At 40.4% G+C, this 27,270-nt stretch overlaps 1 protein-coding gene across 3 annotated transcripts in view; it reads right to left on the bottom strand.

Moving 5' to 3' along the window:
* Window positions 1-27,270, bottom strand: part of ELMO3 (engulfment and cell motility 3) — a 345,089-nt gene that overhangs the window by 219,687 nt on the left and 98,132 nt on the right. For all 3 annotated transcript variants that reach the window (XM_053702885.1, XM_053702894.1, XM_053702901.1), the window contains exon 6: window positions 6,259-6,428. In XM_053702885.1, the coding sequence (XP_053558860.1) occupies window positions 6,259-6,428 (170 nt within the window). The remainder of the gene's footprint in view (window positions 1-6,258; window positions 6,429-27,270) is intronic.

The raw sequence follows: 27,270 nt of genomic DNA on the forward strand, positions 1-27,270 counted from the left end.
TTGGCTGATAGGATTCTATCAGCCAATCGGAATTAAGGTAGGAAAATTCTGATTGGCTGATGGAATCAGCCAATTAGAATCAAGTGCAATCCGATTGGCTGATCCGATCAGCCAATCAGATTGAGCTTGCATTCTATTGGCTGATCGGAACAGCCAATAGAATGCGAGCTCAATCTGATTGGCTGATCGGATCAGCTAATCGGAATGAACTTGATTCTGATTGGCTGATTCCATCAGCCAATCAGAATTTTCCTACCTTAATTCCGATTGGCTGATAGAATCCTATCAGCCAATCGGAATTCGAGGGACAGTGAAGGGTAAATAGGAGCGCCTGGGGCTTAGGTATAATCAGGAATCACACTTTCAATTAAAAATATAAAGCAGTTTATTACAACATACCCGAATAAAAACAGAAAAAGTTAGAAATAATAGAATAGATTCAACCTTCTAGTGGTTGAACTAAGTTACTAGGACCCTTATTTAAGGGTCTTTGCGTAAATGTATCAGTATTAAAAATCAAAATTGTTGGTATAAAATTATTGCATATGCTCTATAACATGTTCAAATATGTGATGATAAAAGTCCAATTTTTGTGATATTATTAATCTTGAAAAAGGCCCCGCGGCAGGGCCGAAACGCGTAGAGATTGTGAGGCTTCATCAATACCAGGACATTTTGGCATTTTGGGGTAAGTTTAATAACCATTAGACTTTACCCTATAGGCCCTTTATGTGAGGATCTTTTCTGTTTCTGATTTCAGGTCCATGCTGTACGGACTAGGACTCTGGACCAGGACAGCCTTTTATTATTGTTTTTATCTATTTCCACCAGTCTTCAAATATTACGGACTATCACAAAAATTGGACTTTTATCATCACATATTTGAACATGTTATAGAGCATATGCAATAATTTTATACCAACAATTTTGATTTTTAATTGTTTCTAGTGTTGATAATAATATTGTTATCCGACTGTTTTATATATCTGATCAAAGTTATCTTAACTGATGGCATTGTCATTGTATATTAAGTAAGATCATCTTCTCAATCAGAACTAGTATGGCTGATTAGAGATCTGATTAAATCTCTGTTTAAATTACTATTGTCACTATCATCACACATCACCATTGTCACTATCACCAATTTTTATTCCACTAAATTTTTATTCCACACTTTTACCCACGAGAATATCTTTTATGAACCGGTTTTAATTCTCTAATTTTTTAAATATATTTTTTAATTTTTTATTTTTATTTTTTGATAAAGATCTTTTAATTTTTGACAAAAGAATTATTGGATTTTATCCTTTTTTTTCACACCAATTTTAAACACATTTTTGGAACCACTGATTTTCATCACTGCTGTTACACGATATACATTGTAAATTTATGTCAATTGTTATTGTGTTAATTGATTTGTTGATTTATTATTGTGTCAAAGTACAATATTTGTTTTATATACAATCTTACATTTTTTGGAGGATTTAAAAATCCCCAATCAGCCATTTATGTTAATCAGATGATATACTGATACATTTACGCAAAGACCCTTAAATAAGGGTCCTAGTAACTTAGTTCAACCACTAGAAGGTTGAATCTATTCTATTATTTCTAACTTTTTCTGTTTTTATTCGGGTATGTTGTAATAAACTGCTTTATATTTTTAATTGAAAGTGTGATTCCTGATTATACCTAAGCCCCAGGCGCTCCTATTTACCCTTCACTGCTATCTCTTTCAGACCCAATAGGGGGTCTTCCTAATAGTGTAGCCGGTATATAGTCCTGGGCGCTGTCCGCCTTCCCACTCATTAACCGGAATTCGAGGGACGCCATCTTGGATGACGTCATTTAAAGGAACCTTCATTCGGACTTAGGACGTCGCAAGAAGAGGATGGATCCGTGCCGGAGGTCTTCAACATGGAGCCGGTCGTCATCGGATGCAAAAACAGAGAAGATGCGGCTTGGATGAAGATGTTTGCCGGTCCGGATCGACTCTTCTGCCCGGATAGGATGAAGACTTCTGCCCGAAGATGGAATTCTTTAGCCGCCGCTTGGATCCAGACTTCAGCCGGAGGATGGGCATCACTCTTCAGCCCCCGCTTGGGCTTGGATGAAGATTTCGGAGGCTCTTCTGGACAGATCGGGACCCGGTGTGGTGAAGACAAGGTAGGGAGATCTTCAGGGGCTTAGTGTTAGGTTTATTTAAGGGGGATTTGGGTTAGATTAGGGGTATGTGGGTGGTGGGTTGTAATGTTGGGGGGGGGTATTGTATGTTTTTTTTTACAGGCAAAAGAGCTGAATTCTTTGGGGCATGCCCCGCAAAGGGCCCTTTTCAGGGCTGGTAAGGTAAAAGAGCTTTTCTATTTTAATTTTAGAATAGGGTAGGGCATTTTTTTATTTTGGGGGTCTTTGTTATTTTATTAGGGGGCTTAGAGTAGGTGTAATTAGTTTAAAATTGTTGTAATATTTTTCTAATGTTTGTAAATATTTTTTTTATTTTTTGTAACTTAGTTCTTTTTTATTTTTTGTACTTTAGTTAGTTTATTTCATTGTATTTATTTGTAGGTATTGTATTTAATTAATTTATTGATAGTGTAGTGTTAGGTTTAATTGTAGATAATTGTAGGTATTTTATTTAATTTATTTATTGATAGTGAAGTGTTAGGTTTAATTGTAACTTAGGTTAAGATTTATTTTACAGGTAATTTTGTAATTATTTTAACTAGGTAACTATTAAATAGTTATTAACTATTTAATAGCTATTGTACCTGGTTAAAATAATTACAAAGTTGCCTGTAAAATAAATATTAATCCTAAAATAGCTACAATATAATTATAATTTATATTGTAGCTATATTAGGGTTTATTTTACAGGTAAGTATTTAGCTTTAAATAGGAATAATTTATTTAATAATAGTTAATTTATTTCGTTAGATTTAAATTATATTAGTTATATAAATTAGGGGGGTGTTAGGGTTAGGGTTAGACTTAGCTTTAGGGGTTAATACATTTATTATAGTAGCGGTGTGGTCCGGTCAGCAGATTACGGGTTAATAATTGTAGGCAGGTGGAGGCGACGTTGGGGGCGGCAGATTAGGGGTTAATAAATATAATATAGGGGCCGGCTGTGTTAGGGGCAGCAGATTAGGGGTACATAGGTATAATGTAGGTTGCAGCGGTGTACAGAGCGGCAGATTAGGGGTTAATAATAATATGCAGGGGTCAGTGATAGCGGGGGCGGCAGATTAGGGGTTAATAAATATAATATGGGGTCGGCTGTGTTAGGGGCAGCAGATTAGGGGTACATAGGGATAACGTAGGTTGCGGCGGTGTACGGAGCAGCAGATTAGGGGTAAATAATAATATGCAGGGGTCAGCGATAGCGGGGGCGGCAGATTAGGGGTTAATAAATATAATATAGGGGTCGGCGGTGTTAGGGGCAGCAGATTAGGGGTTCATAGGGATAACGTAGGTTGCGGCGGTGTACGGAGCGGCAGATTAGGGGTTAATGATAATATGCAGGGGTCAGCGATAGCGGGGGCGGCAGATTAGGGATTAATAAGTGTAAAGTTAGGGGTGTTTAGACTCGGGGTACATGTTAGAGTGTTAGGTGCAGATTTAGGAAGTGTTTCCCCATAGGAAACAATGGGGCTGCGTTAGGAGCTGAACGCTGCTTTTTTGCAGGTGTTAGGTTTTTTTTCAGCTCAAACTGTCCCATTGTTTCCTATGGGGGAATCGTGCACGAGCACGTTTTTGAAGCTGGCCGCGTCCGTAAGCACCGCTGGTATCGAGAGTTGAAGTGGCGGTAAATATGCTCTACGCTCCCTTTTTTGGAGCCTAACGCAGCCCTTCTGTGAACTCTAAATACCAGCGGTATTTAAAAGGTGCGGGGAAAAAAAAGCATGCGTAGCTAACGCACCCCTTTGGCCGCAGAACTCTAAATCTAGCTGTTAGTATGTAAAACCGCCGTATCGGCATGAAAAACAAGGGAGGGTCACATTGCAAGGCAGAAATCTCGTAGACCCTGCAAACAGAGGCAATAGCCAATAGAAACAAAACCTTCCAAGATAACAGTTTAATGTCAAACGGAGCCTGCTGAAACACACGAAGAACAAGATTGAGGCCCCCATTTATCATTGTGCAGACGGACATGATCCGCTGTAGCGAACCATGTCCGCTGCACATTGATAAATGCCGACAGCATATGCTGTCGTCATTTATCATTGCACCAGCAATTCTTGTGAACTGCTGGTGCAGTACCGCCCCCTGCAGATTTGCGGCCAATCGGCCGCTAGCAGGGGGTGTCAATTAACCCGATCGTATTCTATCGGGTTGATTTCTGTCCGCCGCCTCAGAGCAGACGGACAGGTTATGGAGCAGCGTTTTTTAGACGGCTGCTTCATAACTTGTGTTTCTGGCAAGCCTGCAGGCTCGCCAGAAACACGGGTCATCAAGCTTCGTTCGGAGCTTGATAAATAGACCCGTGAGACTCCATAGCGGAGCCATCTTTCTAAATACAGGTCTGATCCTAGTCAGAGCCTTAACGAAGGACTGTACATCCGGAAGCTCAGCTAATCTCTTGTGCAGCAACACAGACAGGGCCGGCATCTGTCCCTTCAGGGAACTAGTAGATAGACCCTTCTCCAGTCCATCCTGGAGAAAAGATCAAATTTTGGCAACTTTAACCTTATGCCAAGAAAAACTACACTCCTCACACCAGTGCAAGTAAGTCCGCCACACCTTATGATAGATGCGTCGAGTAACTGGCTTACGATCTTGAATCAAAGTGTCGATGACACTCTCAGAGAAAACTCTCCTGGTTAAGACTAAGCATTCAATCTCCACGCAGTCATTTAAATTTAAATTTAAAGGAGGGTTCCTCCGCCAGAGGAGATTTAGTAATAGAAGTCTCCGACTCCGGAAGTTCACCCTCTGACGCCACAGAGGTTAACTCATCCTTGTATAGCTGGCACATACTCGCTAGATCCGATTGGAATTATGAATCTAAAAGAGGAGAACTGCGTTTAACCTTTCTCTTATGTTTCCTGCAGCAGGATCATAAGGAAGTGAATGAAGCCGCACCTGGTCACATGGTGCGCAAGGCAGGACCTCCCCTGCTATGAAAAAGTGCGTGAAGCTATTAGTAGCTGCGCAGCTCACAAAGTGAAAGTGAAACCTGCCTGTTCCAGCCAAAAGTACACAGTCTAAATGAGCCCTGAAAACGTTATTCACAAATGTTAAAGCAGTATATAAACTCCCAGGAGATATTAACCCTTGATCCTACTGAGGTATAGAGGAGTCACACTGTGACCCTATATAAGGCGTCCTTGCTTTATGAAAATAACACAGACTTACCCTTCAGGATCCGTGCTGTGGAACAGATACAGCCTCTCAAGTGTGACAGCCTTGTAGCGATGCTCTGACAGGGACCTGAGTGTGGAAAAGCAAGCAGTGTAACTCGTTAACACTGATTGCTCAGGAGTTGTTAGATAGACAGTCTGGATGGCTTTGCAGAAAAAAATTCCCTGCATCTCCAGACTCGAACTTTCATCAATACTCTCACTGAGAGGTTTATATGATTACTTAAAACTCCAGTCCTCTCTTGAAGGGAACATACCTGTTAAGGACTATCCAAATCTTCTGACACATTTCTCTGCCATCCTCTAGTGACAAAGGCAAAGAATGACTGGCAGGATAGGGGAAGTGGGAGGGATATTTAAACCTTTAGCTGGTGTCTTTGCCTCCTCCTGGTGGCCAGGTGTTGTATTTCCCAACAGTAAGGAATGAAGTTGTGGACTCTCCCTGCCTTATGGAAAGAAATAAACTTTTATGATTCAGACAGAGCAGCATTTTTAAGACACTTTCCAAGTTACTTCCATTATCAAATTGTGCACAGTCTTTTTATATTCATACTATCTGGGGAACAGGATCCTACTGAGTATGTGCACAAGCTCACAGGGTATATGTATACTAGTCTGTGATTGGCTGATGTCTGTCACATGATACAAGGGGCCAGAAAATGGGAGAAAAAATAAATTTGTCAGAAAAAAAATCTATGCTTATTTGACATTCAGAGTACTATTGCATTGTCTTTTTATTTTGTACTTGTTAATGATGTCATTCTACTGCATTGAGGGGTCCTTTAATATCATACTACTGGAATATGGGATGAAAATCAGTCATTTCAGCGAGGTGTAGTTATATCGGGGGTTACTCCAAGCATTTATTAAGGAGTCAGAGGCAATCAGTGAAACTTACTCTTTTTCCTGCTCCACAATCCGGGAGAGGATGTACAGACCATCTCGACTGATGAACTCTTGCGCAAATGTGACATCTTGAGACAGTTGTGCGAGTTTCTTGAGGGAGTCTGATTTGACATCTTGGTTATTACTTTGTGCTCCAGTGCATAGACTGCTGGCCTCCTTGTCCTACAAAATGGCGATTTGCCAAAAGGGAAATATATCAGATTACAGCAAATGGAAAAAATACTAATGAAATCAGTCAGAATAAAAACTAAATTACCACTAACATACAGCAAGTTGTAAAGTCCGAAAAAACAAAATTTATGCTTACCTGATAAATTTCTTTCTTTTGCGATGTACCGAGTCCACGGATTCATCCTAACTTGTGGGATATTGTCCTTCCTGACAGGAAATAGCAAAGAGAGCACCAAAGCAGAGCTGTCTATATAGCTCCCCCCTTAACTCCACCCCCCAGTCATTCGACCAAAGGCCAAGGAAGAAAAGGAGAAACTATAAGGTGCAGAGGTGACTGAAGTTTACATAAAAAAATACTATCTGTCTTGAATAGACAGGGCGGGCCATGGACTCGGTACATCGCAAAAGAAAGAAATTTATCAGGTAAGCATAAATTTTGTTTTCTTTTGCATGATGTACCGAGTCCACGGATTCATCCTAACTTGTGGGATACCAATACCAAAGCTTTAGGACACGGATGAAGGGAGGGACAAGACAGGAACCTAAACGGAAGGCACCACTGCTTGCAAAACTTTTCTCCCAAAAATAGCCTCCGAAGAAGCAAAAGTATCAAATTTGTAAAATTTTGAAAAGGTATGAAGCGAAGACCAAGTCGCAGCCTTACAAATCTGTTCAACAGAAGCATCATTTTTAAAAGCCCATGTGGAAGCTAACGCTCTAGTAGAATGAGCTGTAATCCTTTCAGGAGGCTGCTGTCCAGCAGTCTCATAAGCCAAACGGATGATGCTTTTCAGCCAAAAGTAAAACATAATTTATGTAAGAACTTAACTGATAAATTCATTTCTTTCATATTGGCAAGAGTCCATGAGCTAGTGACGTATGGGATATACATTCCTACCAGGAGGGGCAAAGTTTCCCAAACCTCAAAATGCCTATAAATACACCCCTCACCACACCCACAATTCAGTTTAACGAATAGCCAAGAAGTGGGGTGATAAGAAAGGAGCGAAAGCATCAAACAAGGAATTGGAATAATTGTGCTTTATACAAAAAAATCATAACCACCACAAAAAAGGGTGGGTTTCATGGACTCTTGCCAATATGAAAGAAATGAATTTATCAGGTAAGTTCTTACATAAATTATGTTTTCTTTCATGTAATTGGCAAGAGTCCATGAGCTAGTGACGTATGGGATAGCAAATACCCAAGATGTGGAACTCCACACAAGAGTCACTAGAGAGGGAGGGATAAAATAAAGACAGCCAATTCCGCTGAAAAAACAATCCACAACCCAAATCAAAAGTTTTAATCTTTATAATGAAAAAAACTGAAATAATAAGCAGAAGAATCAGACCGAAACAGCTGCCTGAAGTACTTTTCTACCAAAAACTGCTTCTGAAGAAGAAAAAAACATCAAAATGGTAGAATTTAGTAAAAGTATGCAAAGAAGACCAAGTTGCTGCTTTGCAAATCTGATCAACAGAAGCTTCATTCTTTAAAGCCCAGGAAGTAGAAACTGACCTAGTAGAATGAGCCGTAATCCTTTGAGGCGGGGATTTACCCAACTCCACATAAGCATGATTGTTACGGTACCAACAGGATACCAAGGGTTAATACCAGATGAACGATGTCCTGAATATGGGATCAGCAACTCACAACCCAGCCAATACCCCCCTCAAACATGAGACCAGGCTCCACATTGAAGGTTAAAACAGAATGCACTTTATTGAAGGCTATATGCCCAGTATTTATGTAGGTCTGACCCCAGATGGGGGGTTGAAAGAATATTGTACATTAGATAGAGGGAAAACGCCCTTTGACATGATACAATAGAATTACATTACTTAAGCAGATAAACAATTTAGTCTTTCTTATCACTTGGACGTCTGCTCTCTGGATGTGATTAAACAATGTGAATGTTTATCACTAAACTTAATTACAGTACACAATAGCTGAGGCTAGCAACCTTGTCTTTAGAAAATAGCTTCTTAAAGCTGAACAAAGTTAACTCTTTCAGTACTGACAGAAGGGTCTGTCACAATGATGAATCAAAAGCTTTAACCAAGACGCCAAAGAAATGGCAGAAGGCCTTCTGACCTTTCCTAAAACCAGAAAAGATAACAAATAGACTAGAAGTCTTACTGAAATCTTAGTAGCTTCAACATAATATTTCAAAACTCTGACCACATCCAAAGAATGTAAGGATATTTCCAAAGAATTCTTAGGATTTAGGACACAAGGAAGGAACAATAATTCCTCTATTAATGTTGTTAGAATTCACAACTTGAGGTAAAAATTGAAAATTTTAGGTAAGAAAAATATTTCATTCATATGCATTTTCCCAAAAAATGAAACTGACAGTCTGAAAGAAGGAAAATAAACTGATTGACCTGAATCATGGAAAATATAAGTATAAAACATATATTTAGAACTTTACATATAAAGTGCCAAACCATAGCTGAGAGTGTCATAAATAAAATAAGACTTACTTACCCAAAGACACTCATCTACTTAAAGTTGATAGCCAAACCAGTACTGAAACGAGAATCAGTAGAGGTAATGGTATATAAGAGTATATCGTCGATCTGAAAAGGGAGGTAGGAGAAGAAATCTCTACGACCGATAACAGAGAACCTATGAAATAGATCCCCTAGAGGAAGACCATGGTATTCAAATAGGCAATACTCTCTTCACATCCCTCTGACATTCACTGCACTCTGAGAGGAAAACCGGGCTTCAGCCAGCTGCAAAGCGCATATCAACGTAGAAATCTAGCACAAACTTACTTCACCACCTCCATAGGAGGCAAAGTTTGTAAAACTGAATTATGGGTGTGGTGAGGGGTGTATTTATAGGCATTTTGAGGTTTGGGAAACTTTGCCCCTCCTGGTAGGAATGTATATCCCATACGTCACTAGCTCATGGACTCTTGCCAATTACATGAAAGAAAGAGAAGTCGTCGTAGCCTTTTGACCCCTACACTTTCCAGAATAGACAACAAACAAAGAATATGTTTGACGAAAATCTTTAGTTGCCTGCAAATAAAATTTCAAAACACGAACCACGTCCAAGTTGTGCAACAGACGTTCCTTCTTACAAGAAGGATTAGGACACAGAGAAGGAACAACAATTTCTTGATTGATATTCCTGTTAGTAACAACCTTAGGTAGGAACCCAGGTTTGGTACGAAAAACCACCTTATCAGCATGGAACACCAGATAAGGTGAGTCACATTGTAATGCAGATAGTTCAGAAACTCTTCGAGCTGAAGAGATAGCAACTAGGAACAAAACTTTCCAAGATAAAAGCTTAATATCTATGGAATGCATGGGTTCAAACGGAACCCCTTGAAGAACTCTAAGAACTAAATTTAAACTCCATGGCGGAGCAATAGGTTTAAACACGGGCTTAATTCTAACTAAAGCCTGACAAAAAGCCAGAACGTCTGGTACATCTGCCAGACGCTTGTGCAACAAAATAGACAGAGCAGATATCTGTCCCTTTAGGGAACTAGCTGATAATCCTTTCTTCAATCCCTCTTGGAGAAAAGACAAAATCCTAGGAATCCTGATTTTACTCCAGGAGAAGCCTTTGGATTCGCACCAAAAAAGATATCTTATAATAAATTTTCCTGGTAACAGGCTTTCGAGTCTGAATCAAGGTATTTATGACTGACTCAGAGAAACCCCGCTTTGATAGAATCAAGCGTTCAATCTCCAAGCAGTCAGTTGCAGAGAAATTAGATTTGGATGCTTGAATGGACCTTGAATCAGAAGGTCCTGTCTCAATGGCAGAGACCATGGTGGAAGGGATGACATGTCCACCAGGTCTGCATACCAAGTCCTGCGTGACCACGCAGGCGCTATCAAAATCACGGATGCTCTCTCCTGATTGATTCTGGCAATCAGACGAGGAAGGAGAGGGAAAGGTGGAAACACATAAGCCAGGTTGAACGGCCAGGGTACTGCTAGAGCATCTATCAGTACAGCCTGAGGATCCCTTGACCTGGAGCTGTAACGAGGAAGTTTGGCGTTCTGACGAGACGCCATCAGATCCAACTCTGGTGTGCCCCATAGCCGCACCAGCTGAGCAAACACCTCCGGATGGAGTTCCCATTCCCCCGGATGAAAAGTCTGACGACTTGGAAAATCTGCCTCCCAGTTCTCTACACCTGGGATATAGATCGCTGACAGATGGCAAGAGTGAGCCTCTTCCGATTGGATTATCCTTGAGACCTCTATCATTGCTAAGGAACTCCTTGTTCCGCCCTGATGATTGATATAAGCCACAGTCGTGATGTTGTCCGACTGAAACCTGAGGAATCTGGCTGAGGCCATGCCTGGAGAGCATTGAATATCGCTCTTAATTCCAGAATATTTATCGGTAGGAGAGCCTCCTCCCGAGTCCACAAACCCTGAGTTTTCAGGGAATTCCAGACTGCACCCCAGCCCAGAAGACTGGCGTCTGTCGTCACTATAACCCATTCTGGCCTGCGGAAACACATTCCCTGGGACAGATGATCCTGTGACAACCAACAAAAAAGAGAGTCTCTGGTCTTTTGATCCAGATTTATCTGAGGAGATAAATCCACATAATCCCCATTCCACTGATTGAGCATGCATAGTTGCAGTGGTCTGAGATGCAAGCGAGCAAACGGAACTATGTCCATTGCCGCAACCATTAGTCCGATTACCTCCATACACTGAGCCACTGACGGCCGAGGAATGGAATGAAGAGCTCGGCAGGTGGACAAAATCTTTGATTTCCTGACCTCCATCAGAAATATTTTCATGTCCACCGAGTCTATCAGAGTCCCTAGAAATGAAACTCTTGTGAGGGGGGAAAGAGAACTCTTTTTTACGTTCACTTTCCATCCGTGAGACCTTAGAAAGGCCAACACTAAGTCCGTGTCAGACTTGGCTAGTTGGAAGGACGACGCTTGAATTAAAATGTCATCTAGATAAGGCGCCACTGCTATGCCCCGTGGCCTTAGAACTGCCAGAAGGGACCCTAGCACCTTTGTGAAGATTTGCGGCGCTGTGGCCAACCCGAAAGGAAGAGCCACAAACTGATAATGCTTGTCCAGAAAGGCGAACCTGAGGAACTGGTGATCTTTGTGGATAGGAATGTGTAGATACACATCCTTTAAGTCCACGGTGGTCATATATTGACCCTCCTGGATCAATGGTAAGATAGTCCGAATGGTCTCCATCTTGAAAGATGGAACTCTTAGGAACTGGTTTAGGATCTTGAGATCCAGAATTGGTCTGAAGGTTCCCTCCTTTTTGGGAACTATAAACAGATTGGAGTAGAACCCCTGCCCCTGTTCTGCTTTTGGAACTGGGCAGATCACTCCCATAGTAAAAGGATCTTTTACACAGCGTAAGAACGCCTCTCTTTTTGTCGGGTTTACAGACAATTGAGACAAATGGAACCTCCCCCTTCTAGATTTCAAGGGGAATCCTTGAAATCTAGAAGGTATCCCTGGGTTACAATTTCTACTGCCCAGGAATCCTGAATGTGTCTCTTGCCCAGGTTTTAGCAAAGAGAGAGAGTCTGCCACCTACTAGATCCGGTCCCGGATCGGGGGCTACCCCTTCATGCTGACTTAGTGGCAGCAGCAGGCTTTTTGGCCTGCTTACCCTTGTTCGAAACCTGATTAGGTCTCCAGGTTGGCTTGGATTGAGCAAAGTTCCCCCCTTGCTTTGCAGCAGGGGAAGAGGTAGAGGGACCACTCTTGAAGTTTCGAAAGGAACGAATATTATTTTGTTTGGTCCTAGTCTTGACTTATCCTGAGGGAGGGTATGACCCTTCCCTCTAGAAATGTCTGAAATGATCTCTTTTAATGCAGGCTCAAATAGGGTCTTACCTTTGAAAGGGATCGACAAAAGCTTAGATTTAGATGACACATCAGCTGACCAGGACTTAAGCCATAACGCTCTATGCGCTAAAATGGCAAAACCTGAATTCTTAGCCGCTAATTTAGCAAGATGAAAAGCGGCGTCTGTAATAAAAGAATTAGCCAACTTAAGAGCCTTAATTCTGTCCAAAATATCATCTAGTGGGGTCTCCATCTGAAGAGCCTCTTCTAGAGCCTCAAACCAAAAGGCAGCTGCAGTGGTTACAGGAACAATGCACGCTATAGGTTGAAGAAGAAAACCTTGAAGAACAATAATTTTCCTTAGGAGACCCACTAATTTTTTATCCATAGGATCAATGAAAGCACAACTGTCCTCAATAGGTATAGTTGTACGCTTAGCCAGGGTAGAAATAGCTCCCTCCCCCTTAGGGACTGTCTGCCATGAGTCCTTTATGGTATCAGAAATGGGAAACATTTTCTTAAAAACAGGAGGGGGAGAGAACGGAATACCTGGTTTATCCCACTCCTTAGTAACAATGTCCGAAATCCTCTTAGGGACCGGAAACACATCAGTGTAAACAGGAACCTCTAAATATTTGTCCATTTTAAAAAATTTCTCTGGAACTACAATAGGGTCACAATCATCCAGAGTAGCTAAAACTTCCCTGAGCAATAAGCGGAGGTGCTCTAGCTTAAATTTAAATGCTGTCATATCTGAATCTGTCTGAGGAAACGTCTTTCCTGAATCAGAAATCTCTCCCTCAGACATCAAATCCCTCATCCCTACTTCAGTACATAGTGAGGGAATATCGGATGCGGCTACTAAAGCGTCAGAAGGCTCAATGTTTGTTCTTAACCCAGAGCTACTGCGCGCTTCCCTTGCAAACCAGGCAGTTTAGATAAAAACTCTATGAGGGTAGTATTCATAACTGTAGCCATATCTTGCAAGGCGAAAGAATTAGACGCACTAGAAGTACTTGGCGTCACTTATGCGTTACTGGTTGAGACACTTGGGGAGAACTAGATGGCAAAACCTTCTGTCTGAGAATCATCTAATGCCAAATTTTATAGGTCAAAATATGCTGTTTGCAATTTATAGACATATCAGTACAAGTGGGACACATTCTAAGAGGGGGTTCCACAATGGCTTCTAAAAAAATTGAACAATGAGTTTCCTCAGTGTCAGACATGTTTAACAGACTAGTAATAAAGCACGCAAGAAGGAAAACACTTTATTTAATGAAAAAAAAAAACAATTTGCAAAAACGGTACTGTGCCTTTAAGAGAAAAAAAGGCATACACAAACTGCAAAAAAAAATTTTTTAACGGTGTACCCACTAAGCTTTAGAAGGATTGCACCACAAGTTAATAAGCAATAAACCCCTAAATGACAAAACCGGATTGAAAAATGTCTAAAACCGGTTAAACACCCCTATAAGCACCTTGCCACAGCTCTGCTGTGGCTCTACCTGCCCTTAGGAACGATAATATAGGGTTAAAGCTTCGAATAGGCCCTCAGAAGATCATCAGGACCTCAGGAGAAGTTGCTTGCTGCTTGTCTGTATAAGTAAATGCGCAACTGAGTCGTGAAAATAGGCCCCGCCCTCCTCAATAGATGTTACTGGGGCCTACTCAAATCTAACAAACCTAGTTTGAAAACCATGTGGGTTATAACAAACCCAAAATAAGCCAAATGACCCCTCAAGCAAACGTCCCATAAACATAAACGTTACTCCCAGAACACACAAATGTTTGTACCAATTTTACATAAACAAACTGAGTGCCCAACAAAAATTTTTAGCCCTTTATGCAAGCTAGTAAAACCTCTATCATGCTAGAATTACTGCTTACCCTTCCCCTAATGGGGATACTGTCAGCCTTTCTGAGTTAACACAGTCTCTGCAGAAAAAATGACTGAACATACCTCATTGCTAAACAGCAAGAACCGTTACTCACACAGAAGTTTTCCTGTACTCCTCAGCTCATGTGGGAACAGCAGTGGACCTTAGTTACAAATGCTAAGATCATCATCCTCCAGGCAGAAATCTTCATCTATGTCCTGCCTGAGAGTAAATAGTACAACACCGGTACCATTTAAAAATAACAAACTCTTGATTGAAGATGAAATAAAAAAGCTCTCTTTGCTACTTCCTGTCAGGAAGGACAATATCCCACAAGTTAAGATGAATCAGTGGACTCAGGAAAATCATGCAAAAGAAACAGAATTAGCCCTGCTGAATCAACAAATCTCAGACATATTCTGAAAAAACAAACAGTAAGGAATCTGCTCTGGTTAAGAGGACTATAATATGGATATAAGAATCTTCAAGATCAGTGATTGATAAGTATTGATCTGAATCACGAGAAAATGCTGTGAGAGCTTTGATGTGAAGGACAGAATTAAGGTACAATGAAGAAGAGTTCATTTACTGAGAGAAAAAAACCTAATAGAGAGATCTTCAAGAATTCTCAACAGAAATAATCTGCTGGAGGGACAGCCTCCTGCCCAAAAAAGGAAATGTATGCTTACCTGATAAATTGATTTCTTCTATGATACGACGAGTTCACGGATTTCATCCTGCTAACAGGAAGTGGCAAAGAGCACCACAGCAGAGCTGTATATATATATAGCTCCTCCCTTCCCCTCCACCTCCAGTCATTCGACCGAAGGTTATAGAAAGAGAAAGAAAAAGATAAAAGGTGCAGAGGTGACTGAAGTTGTAAATAATAAAAACTATAATCTGTCTTAAATTGACAGGGAGGGCCGTGGACTCGTCGTATCGTAGAAGAAATCAATTTATCAGGTAAGCATACATTTCCTTTTCTTCTACAAGATACGACGAGTCCACGGATTTCATCCTTACTTGTGGGATACAATACCAAAGCTACAGGACACGGATGAAAGGGAGGGACAAGACAGAGACCTAAACAGAAGGCACCACTGCTTGAAGAACTTTTCTCCCAAAAACAGAAATGTGTCCCTTTAAGTAACTTGCTTATAACCCTTTCTCCAATCCTTCTTGAAGAAAAGACAGAATCCTAGGAATCCTAACTTTACTCCATGAGTAACCCTTGGATCCACACCAATAAAGATATTTACGCCATATCTTATGATAGATTTTTCTAGTGACAGGCTTTCTAGCCTGTATCAAGGTACTGATAACCGAATCAAAGAATCCTCGCTTCAATAAAATCAAGCATTCAATCTCCACGCAGTCAGCTGCAGAGAAATTAGATTTGGATGTTGGAAAGGACCTTAAATGAGAAGGTCCTGTCTCAAAGGAAGTTTCCACGGTGGCAGAGAGGACATGTCCACTAGATCCGCATACCAAGTCCTGCGTGGCCACGCAGGCGCTATCAGGATTACTGAAGCTCTCTCCTGTTTGATTCGAGCAATCACGCGTGGAAGGAGAGGAAATGGTGGAAACACATAAGCTAGGCTGAATGACCAAGGCACTGCTAAGGCATCTATCAGTTTGGCCTGAGGATCCCTCGACCTGGATCCGTATCTTGGCATTCTGTCGAGATGCCATCAGATCCAATTCCGGTCTGCCCCATCGGAGAACCAGTAAGGCAAACACCTCCGGGTGGAGTTCCCACTCCCCCAGATGAAAGGTCTGTCGACTTAGAAAATCCGCTTCCCAGTTCTCTACTCCTGGGATGTAGATTGCTGTGGATACTTCTATCATCGCTAAGGAACTCCTTGTTCCCCCCTGATGATTGATATATGCCACAGTCGTGATGTTGTCCGACTGGAATCTGATGAATTTGGCCGAAGCCAACTGAGGCCACACCTGAAGCGCATTGAATATTGCTCTCAGTTCCAGAATATTGATTGGAAGTAGAGACTCCACCTGAGTCCAAACACCCTGTGCCTTCAGGGAATTCCAGACTGCCCCCCAGCCCAGTAGGCTGGCGTCCGTTGTCACTATCACCCATGAGGGTCTGCAGAAACAAGTCCCCTGGGACAGATGATCCGGCGACAACCACCAAAGAAGAGAGTCTCTGGTTTCTTGATCTAGATATATCAGAGGAGATAAATCCGCATAATCCCCATTCCACTGTCCGAGCATGCACAGCTGCAGTGGTCTGAGATGAAAGCGAGCAAACAGAATGATGTCCATTGCCGCTACCATTAAACCCAATTACCTCCATACACTGAGCCACTGATGGCCGAGGAATGGACTGAAGTGCTCGGCAATATTTAGAATCTTTGATTTTCTGACTTCCGTCAGGAATATTTTCATGGCTACTGAGTCTATCAGAGTTCCCAAGAAAGGAACCCTTGTCTGTAGAACTAGTGAACTCTTTTCTATGTTCACCTTCCAACCGTCAGTTCTCAGGAAAGACAACACTGTGTCAGTGTGAGATTTTGTCAGCTGATACGTGGACGCCTGGATTAGAAAATCATCCAGATAAGGCGCCACTGCTATGCCTCGCGGCCTGAGAACCGCCAGAAGAGACCCTAGAACCTTTGTGAAGATTCTGGGTGCTGTGGCCAACCCGAAGGGAAGAGCCACAAACTGAAAATGTTTGTCCAGGAAGGCAAACCTTAGAAACCGATGATGATCCTTGTGGATAGGAATATGAAGGTAAGCATCCTTCAAGTCCACGGTAGTCATATATTGACCCTCTTGGATCATTGGTAAGATTGTTCGAATAGTCTCCATTTTGAACGATGGGACTCTGACACTTGAGGTCTAAAATGGGTCTGAAAGTTCCCTCTTTTTTTGGGAACCACGAATAGGTTTGAGTAAAATCCCTGTCCCTGCTCCGATCTTGGAACGGGACAAATTACTCCCATAGTAAAAAGGTCTTTTACACAGAGTAAGAACGCCTCTCTTTTAATCTTGTCTGCAGATAATCTTGAAAGATGAAATCTCCCTCTTGAGAGAAAATCCTTGAATTCCAATTGATAACCGTGGGTCACTATTTCCAGCGCTCAGGGGTCCTGAACATCTCTTGCCCAAGCCTGGGCAAAGAAAGAGAGTCTGCCCCCTACTAGATCCGGTCCCGGATCGGGGGCCGCCCCTTCATGCTGTCTTAGTAGCAGCAGCGGGCTTCTTGGATTGTTTACCTTTATTCCAGATCTGGTTGGGTCTCCAGACTGACTTAGATTGGGTAAAATTCCCTTCCTGCTTTGTGGAAGAGGAGGAAGCAGAGGGTCCTCCTTTAAAATTCCGAAAGGACCGAAAATTATTTTGTTTACCCCTCATCTTAACGGACTTATCCTGAGGTAGGGCATGGCCTTTACCTCCTGTAATGTCAGAAATTATTTCCTTCAGTTCAGGCCCGAAAAGGGTCTTACCTTTAAATGGAATAGCTAAAAGCTTCATTTTTGATGACACATCAGCAGACCAAGATTTGAGCCACAACGCTCTACGTGCTAAAATAGCAAATCCTGCATTTTTTTGCCGCTAATTTAGCAATTTGAAAAGCGGCATCAGTAATAAAAGAATTAGCTAGCTTAAGAGCCTTAATTCTATCTAGAATGTCATCTAATGGAGTCTCAACCTTAAGAGACTCTTCTAGAGCCTCAAACCAAAAAGCTGCTGCAGTAGTTACTGGAACAACGCAAGCCGAAGGTTGTAAAAGAAAACCCTGATTAATAAATAATTTCTTTAGAAGACCCTCTAATTTTTTATCCATAGGGTCTTTGAAAGCACAACTGTCCTCAATGGGTATAGTTGTACGCTTAGACAGGGTAGATATTGCTCCCTCTACCTTAGGGACTGTTTGCCACGAGTCCCAAATGGTGTCTGATATAGGAAACATTTTCTTAAAATTAGGAGGGGGAGAAAACGGTATACCTGGTCTATCCCGTTCCTTCTTTATAATTTCCGAAATTCTTTTAGGAACCGGAAAAACATCAGTGTAAGTAGGTACTTCTAGATTTATCCATTTTACACAATTTCTCTGGTGGTATTACAATAGGGTCACAATCATCCAGAGTCGCTAAAACCTCCAGAAGTAACAGGCGGAGGTGCTCAAGCTTAAATTTAAAGGACATAACGTCCAAATCTGTCTGAGGTAATACATTCCCGGAGTCTGAAATTTCACCCTCAGACAGCAATTCCCTGACCCCCAACTCAGAACACTGTGAGGGTACATCGGAAATAGCTAATAAAGCATCAGAGGATTCAGTATTCACATTAATACCTGACCTACTGGGTTTACCCTGCACCACTGGTAATTTAGATAATACCTCTGTAAGGGTAGTTGACATAACTGCAGCCATCTCCTGCAGAGTAAAGCAATTAGACGCACTAGAAGTACTTGGCGTCGCTTGTGTGGGCGTTAAAGGTTGTGACACTTGGGGAGAATTGGATGGCATATCCTGATTCTCTTCAGACTGAGAATCATCCTTAGGCACACTTTCTTGACCTAAATTATGGTCTTTACAATGTAAGGCTCTTTCAGTACAAGAGGTACACAATGTTAGAGGGGGTTCCACAATAGCTTCTAAACACATAGAACAATGAGATTCAGATTCCTCAATGTCAGACATGTTGAACAGACTAGTAATAACCACAGAAGTCGTTTAAACACTTTATTTATTGCTTAAAATAAACTTTTGAAAAACGTGTACTGCGCCTTTAACAAGATAAAAAGTGAACAATTTTTCAAAAACTGCTTAAATCACGTTAAATTTTCTCAAAATTTAACTTAAACTCGTTGGTTTATCCAAAAATTACTGCACCCCAGTAGTAAGGGGAAAAATAAGGCTCTAAAGTAACTTAGATCAACAAATTGTCAGTTTACACTCAAAAATACCTACCTGCCCCCAGGGTACTTCGAAACTACTTGTCAACACTCCGGACCAGAGATACACTGTCCAGGAGCAACCGGAGTTACTGCTTGCTGCTGCCTAGTCAGAAGGAAGTGCGCATCTGAGCGTGCGGAAACAGGCCCCGCCCCTTAAGGTCGATGCCGGAGTAGGCCCAAACACAACCGCATGGTGAAGTGGTTTTACACACAAGTGAATGAAAAACAATGTAAACCCCAAAACACATCCCAGTAAGTCATACTGGTTATTGCCAAAATAAAAATTCGATGAACCATTTTTCTTTGCCTCTCCCATAGTGTCATATAATGCCCTTATAATGTCAACTAGCAAAAAATAAAAAACAAGGGACTCCAGTAACACCCCTCTGTATAACAGGTCTACTGCTTACCCCATTCCCATACAGGGATATAAATGCCAGTCATTCTGATATATCAAGTCTCCTCAGAAATAAAATGCTGCAAATACCTTAATGCTGCTTGTAGCATGAAACCGGTCTCCACACTGAAGATGTCTCATGTGTTACCTTCAGAAGTCTTGTGGGAACCAGCATGGATCTTTTTTTTTTTTTTTTTTATATTTTTATTGAAAGCTTCATACGTCTTAACAGCAGGGGTCATCATATTCACAAAAAAACACAATATACAAAGCATAAATTTCCAACTATTGCTGACAAACACAGCTTTCTATCCGGATGACCGATCCGGAAATTACAACTCCTGTTCAATGAATATATATTGCCTACTCTGCAGAAAAGGAAAAAAAAAAAAAGGGAAAAAGAAAGAAAGAGGAAGGGAGGAAAAAAAAAAAAAAAGGGAAGGGGAACTCGCTATTTACACTATCTATTATCACAATTTATAATCGCTGCCAGCCCGTCCCTGACAGAGAGGCACTAAAGCCAGTATATGTCGGCAGAACCTCCCCAACTACCAGTGCCATGAAGTTAATATTCTGCTTAAGTGGCGAAACGAATTGAATCTGGGCCTGTTGGGGCCATGCTAAGACTACCCTCTTCCACTTATCAAAGAAGTTCCTTATTACCTTTTCTGATCCCCCGGCCAAATAATGTCTTTCCATAATCATTTGTAACTTAATGGTATTAACAAATTCCCCTATCGTCGGGGCCTCAGAAGCTCCCCATTTCACAAATATCATATGCTTGGCAGCCAGAATGGCCATATTGATTAATTGACCCTCGCCTTTATACCGCCAGTATTCTTTTAAAAGAAATATATGTCGTAGTTGGGGGATCCACTCCACACGTAAAAACCTATTCACCCAAAATTGGATTTTACTCCAAAATTTACATATTTTAGGGCACTCCCATATACAATGCGGTAGGTCTGCTCCCTCTCTCTGATATTTGAAGCATTTCCCCTTATGACTCGATGTCCCCAATTGCTGATCCTCATTGGGGTGAGATAAAAGTTGTTTAGGAGCTTAAACTGTGATTCTTTCCAGCTGGTTACACTCGTGGCTGCATTTGCCAGTCTTATACTCCTACCAATATCCTCAACTTGAAGATGATTAATATACTTGGTTAAAAACACCTTCCTTTTATTAACATGTGCTTGCCCGGATATATTTAATAATAGTGTATACCAATATGATATTGATCTTTTCCCACTCACGTACAATTTCACTCCTGCCTCAATCCATGGATCCCACAGAAATCTATATATTTGCAGAGGTTTAGAGAGATAACTTCTGGCTTGCAAATAGGCATAGAAGGTTTTTATCGGTAACTGATATTGATTCGCCAGTACTTCGAATGTTTGCAAGACTTGCCCTTCACCCTGAACTAACTGAAAAAAATATTGCAGCCCTTTCTTACGCCAGATTTTAAATGCTGTATTATCATAAAATCCCGGTGTAAAATCCGGAGAACCAATAAACGGTAGATATTTTGAGAGATGGAATTCCTGCCCAACTAATTCACAAAATGTCTGCCATGCCCGTACCACATTGACGAATGTTAAAAGAGTGCAAACATTACTAGGCAAATTCCTAAATGGGTGATGTAAAATAGCCTTGAGATCAAAGGGTTCTATCAATGTAGTTTCTAAATCATAGTAAGTCACATAATTAGCTTCCGTTAGCCAGTCTATTCCAAATTTCAAAAGAGCGACTATGTTATATCTTGCAATATCCGGCAAGGCCAGGCCTGCCCATCTTTTGCTTTGAACCAATTTCTCAGTTGCTACGCGAATTCTCTTTTTCCCCCAGATAAAGTACGCACATATTCTATTATACCTTGCTACATCTCGTTTATTTATTAATATAGGTAGATTTTGCATTAAAAATAATAACCTGGGGAAGACAATTGTTTTTATCAGTACTATCTTCGCAGAAAGCGATAAGTATCGTACGTTCCACTTACCTAGTCTATCCGCTAATTTGTCAAGGAAATCAGAATAATTTAAGCTGTACCAATCATTAGGATTTTTGCTTATTTTAATGCCTAGATAATTTAGCGATTTTACAACTGTGAACCCGTGTTGTAAAAGGCTTGCTCTTGTTTGGTTTATCCATAGCAGTTCTGACTTTCCTTTGTTAATTTTATATCCTGAAAAGGTTGTGAAGTTATTAATAATTGCCAGACATTTGGGGATACTTTTTTTAGTGTGCTGTAAAAATAACATGATGTCATCAGCATATAGAGAAATTACGACATTGTGCCCTCCTAGTTCTATACCCCTTAGTTCTTGCCTAATTTGTACAGCTAGAGGCTCTAATGCAAGATCGAAGAGCAAAGGCGACAGGGGACACCCTTGTCTGGTACCTCTTTGTAGGGTTAGATATTGAGATAATTCGCCATTGACTAGCAGTTGAGACCGTGGAGCACTATAGATCTTTTTAATTAACTGCACCAAATTGCCTTCGAGACCGAATTTCTTAAGAGTCGTGAATAAGTGTTCCCAAATTATAGAATCAAATGCTTTTTCTGCGTCAATCGTAAGCATCGCCATATCTGCATGTGATTTGTTGTTGGATCTTTGTGTTCTGTTGAAATAATGATCTAGAATAACTAATACCCTCCGCATATTCCGTACGGGATTTCTCCCCGGGATAAATCCGGATTGATCATGATGAATTAATTTACTCACCCCCTTCTTCAATCTCTCTGCAATAATTGATGTTAATATTTTATAGTCTTGATTCAGGAGTGAAATTGGACGAAATGATCCCATTTCGTCTAATGCTTTCCCTTTCTTATGAATTAATGTCACTATTGAATCAGTGAAGTACAGTGAATTTAAGTTCCCATGAATAAAGTAATCATTATATAGTTCTGTTAATATACCTGCAATGTCATCTTTAATAATTTTATAGAATTCTGACGGAAGTCCGTCAGGCCCCGGAGCTTTATTACTTTTGATTCTATCGATCGTACTTTTAACCTCACTCTCTGTTGTCGGGGCATTTAACTGTTCTAACTCAGCTGTGTCGATTAAGGGGACCTGAATCTTTTGCCAGAACTCAGCCATTCTCGTCCGATCTATTTCCTCCTTAGAATATAGTTTCTGGTAATATCTGTGGAAGGCCTCGCTTATCTCTGTTGTTAAAGTCAACGCTTTGTTCCCCTCTTTGATAAGTGGTATCAGGTTATTGTTTTTCCTGTGTTTTATTAGCTTGGCAAGCTGTTTTGTGGCTATCCCCTGATATCCCTGACAAAATGCTCTTGTGCGGATATCCTCCCTTGCCCATTTCTCTCTGAGAAAGGACTCACGCTCAGCTTTAGCAGTTTTATATCTGTTCCATGCAAAACTATTTGGGGTGTTTACGTACCTTCTATATGCGTTATTAAGTTGGCTGGCCAATTGAGTTTCCCTAGCTTTTAACTTCCTCTTCCTCCACCATATAGTTTTTAATTTCGCCACGCAAAACCGCTTTTCCTGCTTCCCACAATACTTCAGGGCGGCACATGTCTAAACTATTCAGACTATAATATTCTTTCCATTTTTCTGATAGAAAATTTCTAAACTTTTCGTCTGAATACATATATTTAGGGAAGCAGAACGCGTTCCTACTGCTACCTTTTATACTCGCGTCCTCAATCTGCAACGTAATTATCGCATGGTCTGAAATGAGTATTTCTTTTATATACGACTCAATTTCTAATGTCAATAGTCCCTCATTTATCAAGAACATGTCTATACGTGAAAAATTATTAAATGATTTAGATTCGCATGAGAATACATGCTCATCCGGATGCTGTAAACGCCAGATGTCTCGCAGTTTTAACGTCTTAGCCATATCCCTCAAAAGCTTGGCCTCTCTGTTGTGTTTTCTTATGGCTCTGGATCGTAATCTATCGATCTCAGGACACATCGTGGCGTTGAAATCACCCGCCATTACTATATTTTGTCCTAAATATTTCGTAAATTTATTTTTAATTGTCACCCAAAATTCTGGCTCGGTTTCATTTGGACCGTATATATTACAAAGAGTCCACACTCGGTTATTGATTTCAACTTCTACGAACATAAACCTCCCTTTCGGGTCCAAACTTTGACTCTTAATCACATATGTCAGCTTTCTATTGAACATTATGGCAACACCCCGTTTCCTACTGTTGCAGGGAGTTGCTATAATTTCAGTGATCCAATTAGTTTGCAGTTTTTGTATCTCTGCCGCTTTCAAGTGTAGTTCTTGCAGAAATATGACGTCTGGCGTATGCTGTTTTAACATTTTTAACACATTCTTTCTTTTAATGGGAGAGGTGATACCACCCACATTCCATGATACAAACTTCAACATTTAATTTTAATATTTATATTGAAAAAGATTATCAAGAATATATATAAACAATAAAAACTTTCCTACCTCTCTGTCAGGGATTACATTTAACCTATCCATTTGCGCAATCATGACTACCGCTCTTGGTGGGGAACCAGCATGGATCTTAGTTACAGCTGCTAAGATCATCAACCTCAGGGCAGAAATCTTCTTCCATAACCCCCTGAGGAAAATAGTACACACCGGTACCATTTAAAATAAAAAACTTCTTGATTGAAGAAAATAACACTAACACCTCACTTTACCTCTTCCTAGTATAACACAGGCAAAGAGAATGACTGGAGGTGGAGGGGAAGGGAGGAGCTACATATACAGCTCTGCTGTGGTGTTCTTTGCCACTTCCTGTTAGCAGGAGGATAATATCCCACAAGTAAGGATGAAATCCGTGGACTCGTATCTTGTAGAAGAAAAACATAATGGGAAGTTTTGTGCTAGACCCCTCTGCAGTGGGAACATTGTAGGTCTATTGCACCTCAGTTTAATAGATTAGAGAGGGTTTGGTTATAATTTATATAAATAGAAGAGAAAGAGGTTAATAGAAAGGTAAAGGAAAAAGGGAGAAAACTGAAAGGAGAGGAAAGAGGACAGGACAGGATGCGGACGGGTATCCACTTGAACACTTTGAAGTTTTTGCAAGCCAAGGCATAATATGAACCCAGTGATAATGAATCATCTAGTGGTTCAGGTGCTGCCATGATCAACAAGGAAGAAGCGAAGCAGTAATTTTAGAATTACAGGTATCCATTTTCTTTATCTTAAATTATCACCTTGTCACATAAAAAAAAATATTTAAATGATTATTAATATATAGAAAAATCCCCTATACAATTGGGCATGAGGAACATAACTGCAGTCTGAAAGAATGATATTTTCAGCAGGGCAGTAGGAAAGGACCATATATTTGTACAAACATAAAAACCAAAGATTCACCAAAAACTGGAAATCCCTGTTCTTTACTAAATAAGGTAACTAGAAATTGAGGGGACACTTGATAATGAACTCCATAATTCCTTGGGAAATGTACCAAGGGAATGTTATCATATATGGAGGGGGGGGGGCTGGAAGATGAGACCACCAATAAGCTGATAGCAGCCCTGACAAAGAGTAGAGCACACAAGGTAGTAAACTCCATTAGTAGCTCCATCCCTACAAAATAATTAGAGAAATAACATAATAAAGACTTTAGGGTAGCAGAGTTAGGATTCCTACATTAACCAAACCCCAAAATTAAAAAAAGGTCATGCAATGAGCATCCAACTTTATGTAAGTTTTAAAAACTGACCCTAACCTACATAGGGATAGATTACGAGTGGCATGCTGTTTCGCATGAGCAATATCGGGTCTATCATGGCTGTTTGAGCGCGTTGGAAGCATGTGTATTACACATAGAAAATAAATGGGAACACATAAGAGCAATCGCGATTTTCACTTGTCAGGTTAACTGTTACACGAGACAAGAAAAGTGTGGGGGGGAAATACTTTAAAAATACATTTAAAAGTACAGTTACAATCATAACACTGTCTGATAAAAATTATTGAAAAAAAGTTATAAGGGCTCAAAGATATGAGATCTCAGATGTTAGAAAAAAGAAAGGACTGGAAAGAGAACATGACAGAGATTACATATATACACATGTGTAAATATGTATATGTATGTATGTGCATATGTATTTATGCATTTATATGTGTGTTTATGTATTTATAGACATATTTACACATATGTATTTACTGTAAATATTTCACATTCCAATGTTCTAAGTATTTATAAATAGATATTCCTACATATATCTGTATATATCTATACCTATATACAATTATATATATATATATAATAGTCATGGCCAAAAATATTGGCACCCCTGTATTGCTGTCAGATAATGCATCACTTCGCCCAGAAAATTGTTGCAATTACAAATGTTTAGGCATTCTCATCTTTATTTCTTATGTTTGTATAAATTTAAAACAAAAAACCGAGAGAGAAAAAGAGAGAAAAAAAGCCAAATCTGACACATTCCACGCAAAACTCCAAAAATGGACTGGACAAAATTATTGGCACCCTCAATTTAATATTTGGTAGCACACCACTTGGGAGAAAAAAAACTAAAATCAATAGCTTCCTATAATGCTTCCTGTAACCATCAATAAGTTTCTTATACCACTCTTATGGAATTTTGGACCACTCTTCTTTCGCCAACTGCTCCAGGTCTCTCAGATTGGAAGGGTTCCTTTTCCCAACTGCTGTTTTAAGATCTCTTCACAGGTGCTTATGGTGCTCTATGGGATTGAGATCTGGACTCATTGCTGGCCAGTTGAGTACTCTCCAGCGCTTTGTCTTAAACCATTTCTGGGTCCTTTTTGACATGTACTTTGGATCATTGTCCTGCTGTAAGACCCATAACCTCTGACGGAGACCCAACTTTCTGACACTGTGCCCTACATTGCACCACAGAATTCTTTGGTAGTCTTCAGATTTCATAATTCCATGCACACAGTCAAGACATCCAGTGCCTGAAGAAGGAAAGCAACCCTAAAACATCAGTGAACCTCCACCATGTTTGACAGTAGGTAGTATTATTTTCTTTAAAAGCCTCATTTCTTTTTCTGAAAACAGTAGAAGGATGGGCTTTACCAAAAAGCTGTAATTTTGCTTTATCTGTCCACAGCACATTCTTCCAAAAGGATTTTGGCTTCCTCAGGTAAGTTTTGGCAAACTCCAATTTGGCTTTTTTCTGTGTCAGCAGTGGGGTCTTCCTGGGTCTCCTATCATAGCGTCCCTTTTCATTCAGATGGCAAAGTATAGTGCAAGCTGACACATTTGTACTCTGTGCTTGAAGGTCAGCTTGAATTTGTCTGGAAGTTGATCAAGGTTCTTTATCCACCATTCAAACAATCCTTTGTGGCAATTTTTTATCAAATTTTCTCTTTCATCCACGTCCAGGGAGATTAGCTACAGTGCCATGGGCTGTAAACTTCTTGACAATGTTGAGCACAGTGGACACAGGAACATTAAGATCTCAGGAGATGGGCTTGTAACCTTTAGATTGTCCATGCTTTTCCACAATTTTTGTTCTCAAATTCTCAGACAATTCTTTGCTGCTCTTTCTCTCCTCCATGCTCAGTGTGGCACACAGATATACACAACAGAAAGGTTGAGTCCATTTTTCACCATTTTAACTGGTTGCCGGTGTGATTTCTTTATTGTCAGCACCTGTTAATTGATACAGGTGAGTTTAATTAAAAATTTCAGGAGCATCAAAAACTTGGAATGCAATTATTTTTTAAAATTTTGAGAGGGTGTCAATAATTTTGTCCAGTCCATTTTTAGAGTTTTGCGTGGAATGTGTCAGATTTGGCTGTTTTTCTCCACGTTTTTGTGTCATACCAATACA

The sequence above is a fragment of the Bombina bombina genome, chromosome 1 (genome assembly GCF_027579735.1).
Source record: "Bombina bombina isolate aBomBom1 chromosome 1, aBomBom1.pri, whole genome shotgun sequence".
Lineage (NCBI taxonomy): Eukaryota > Metazoa > Chordata > Amphibia > Anura > Bombinatoridae > Bombina > Bombina bombina.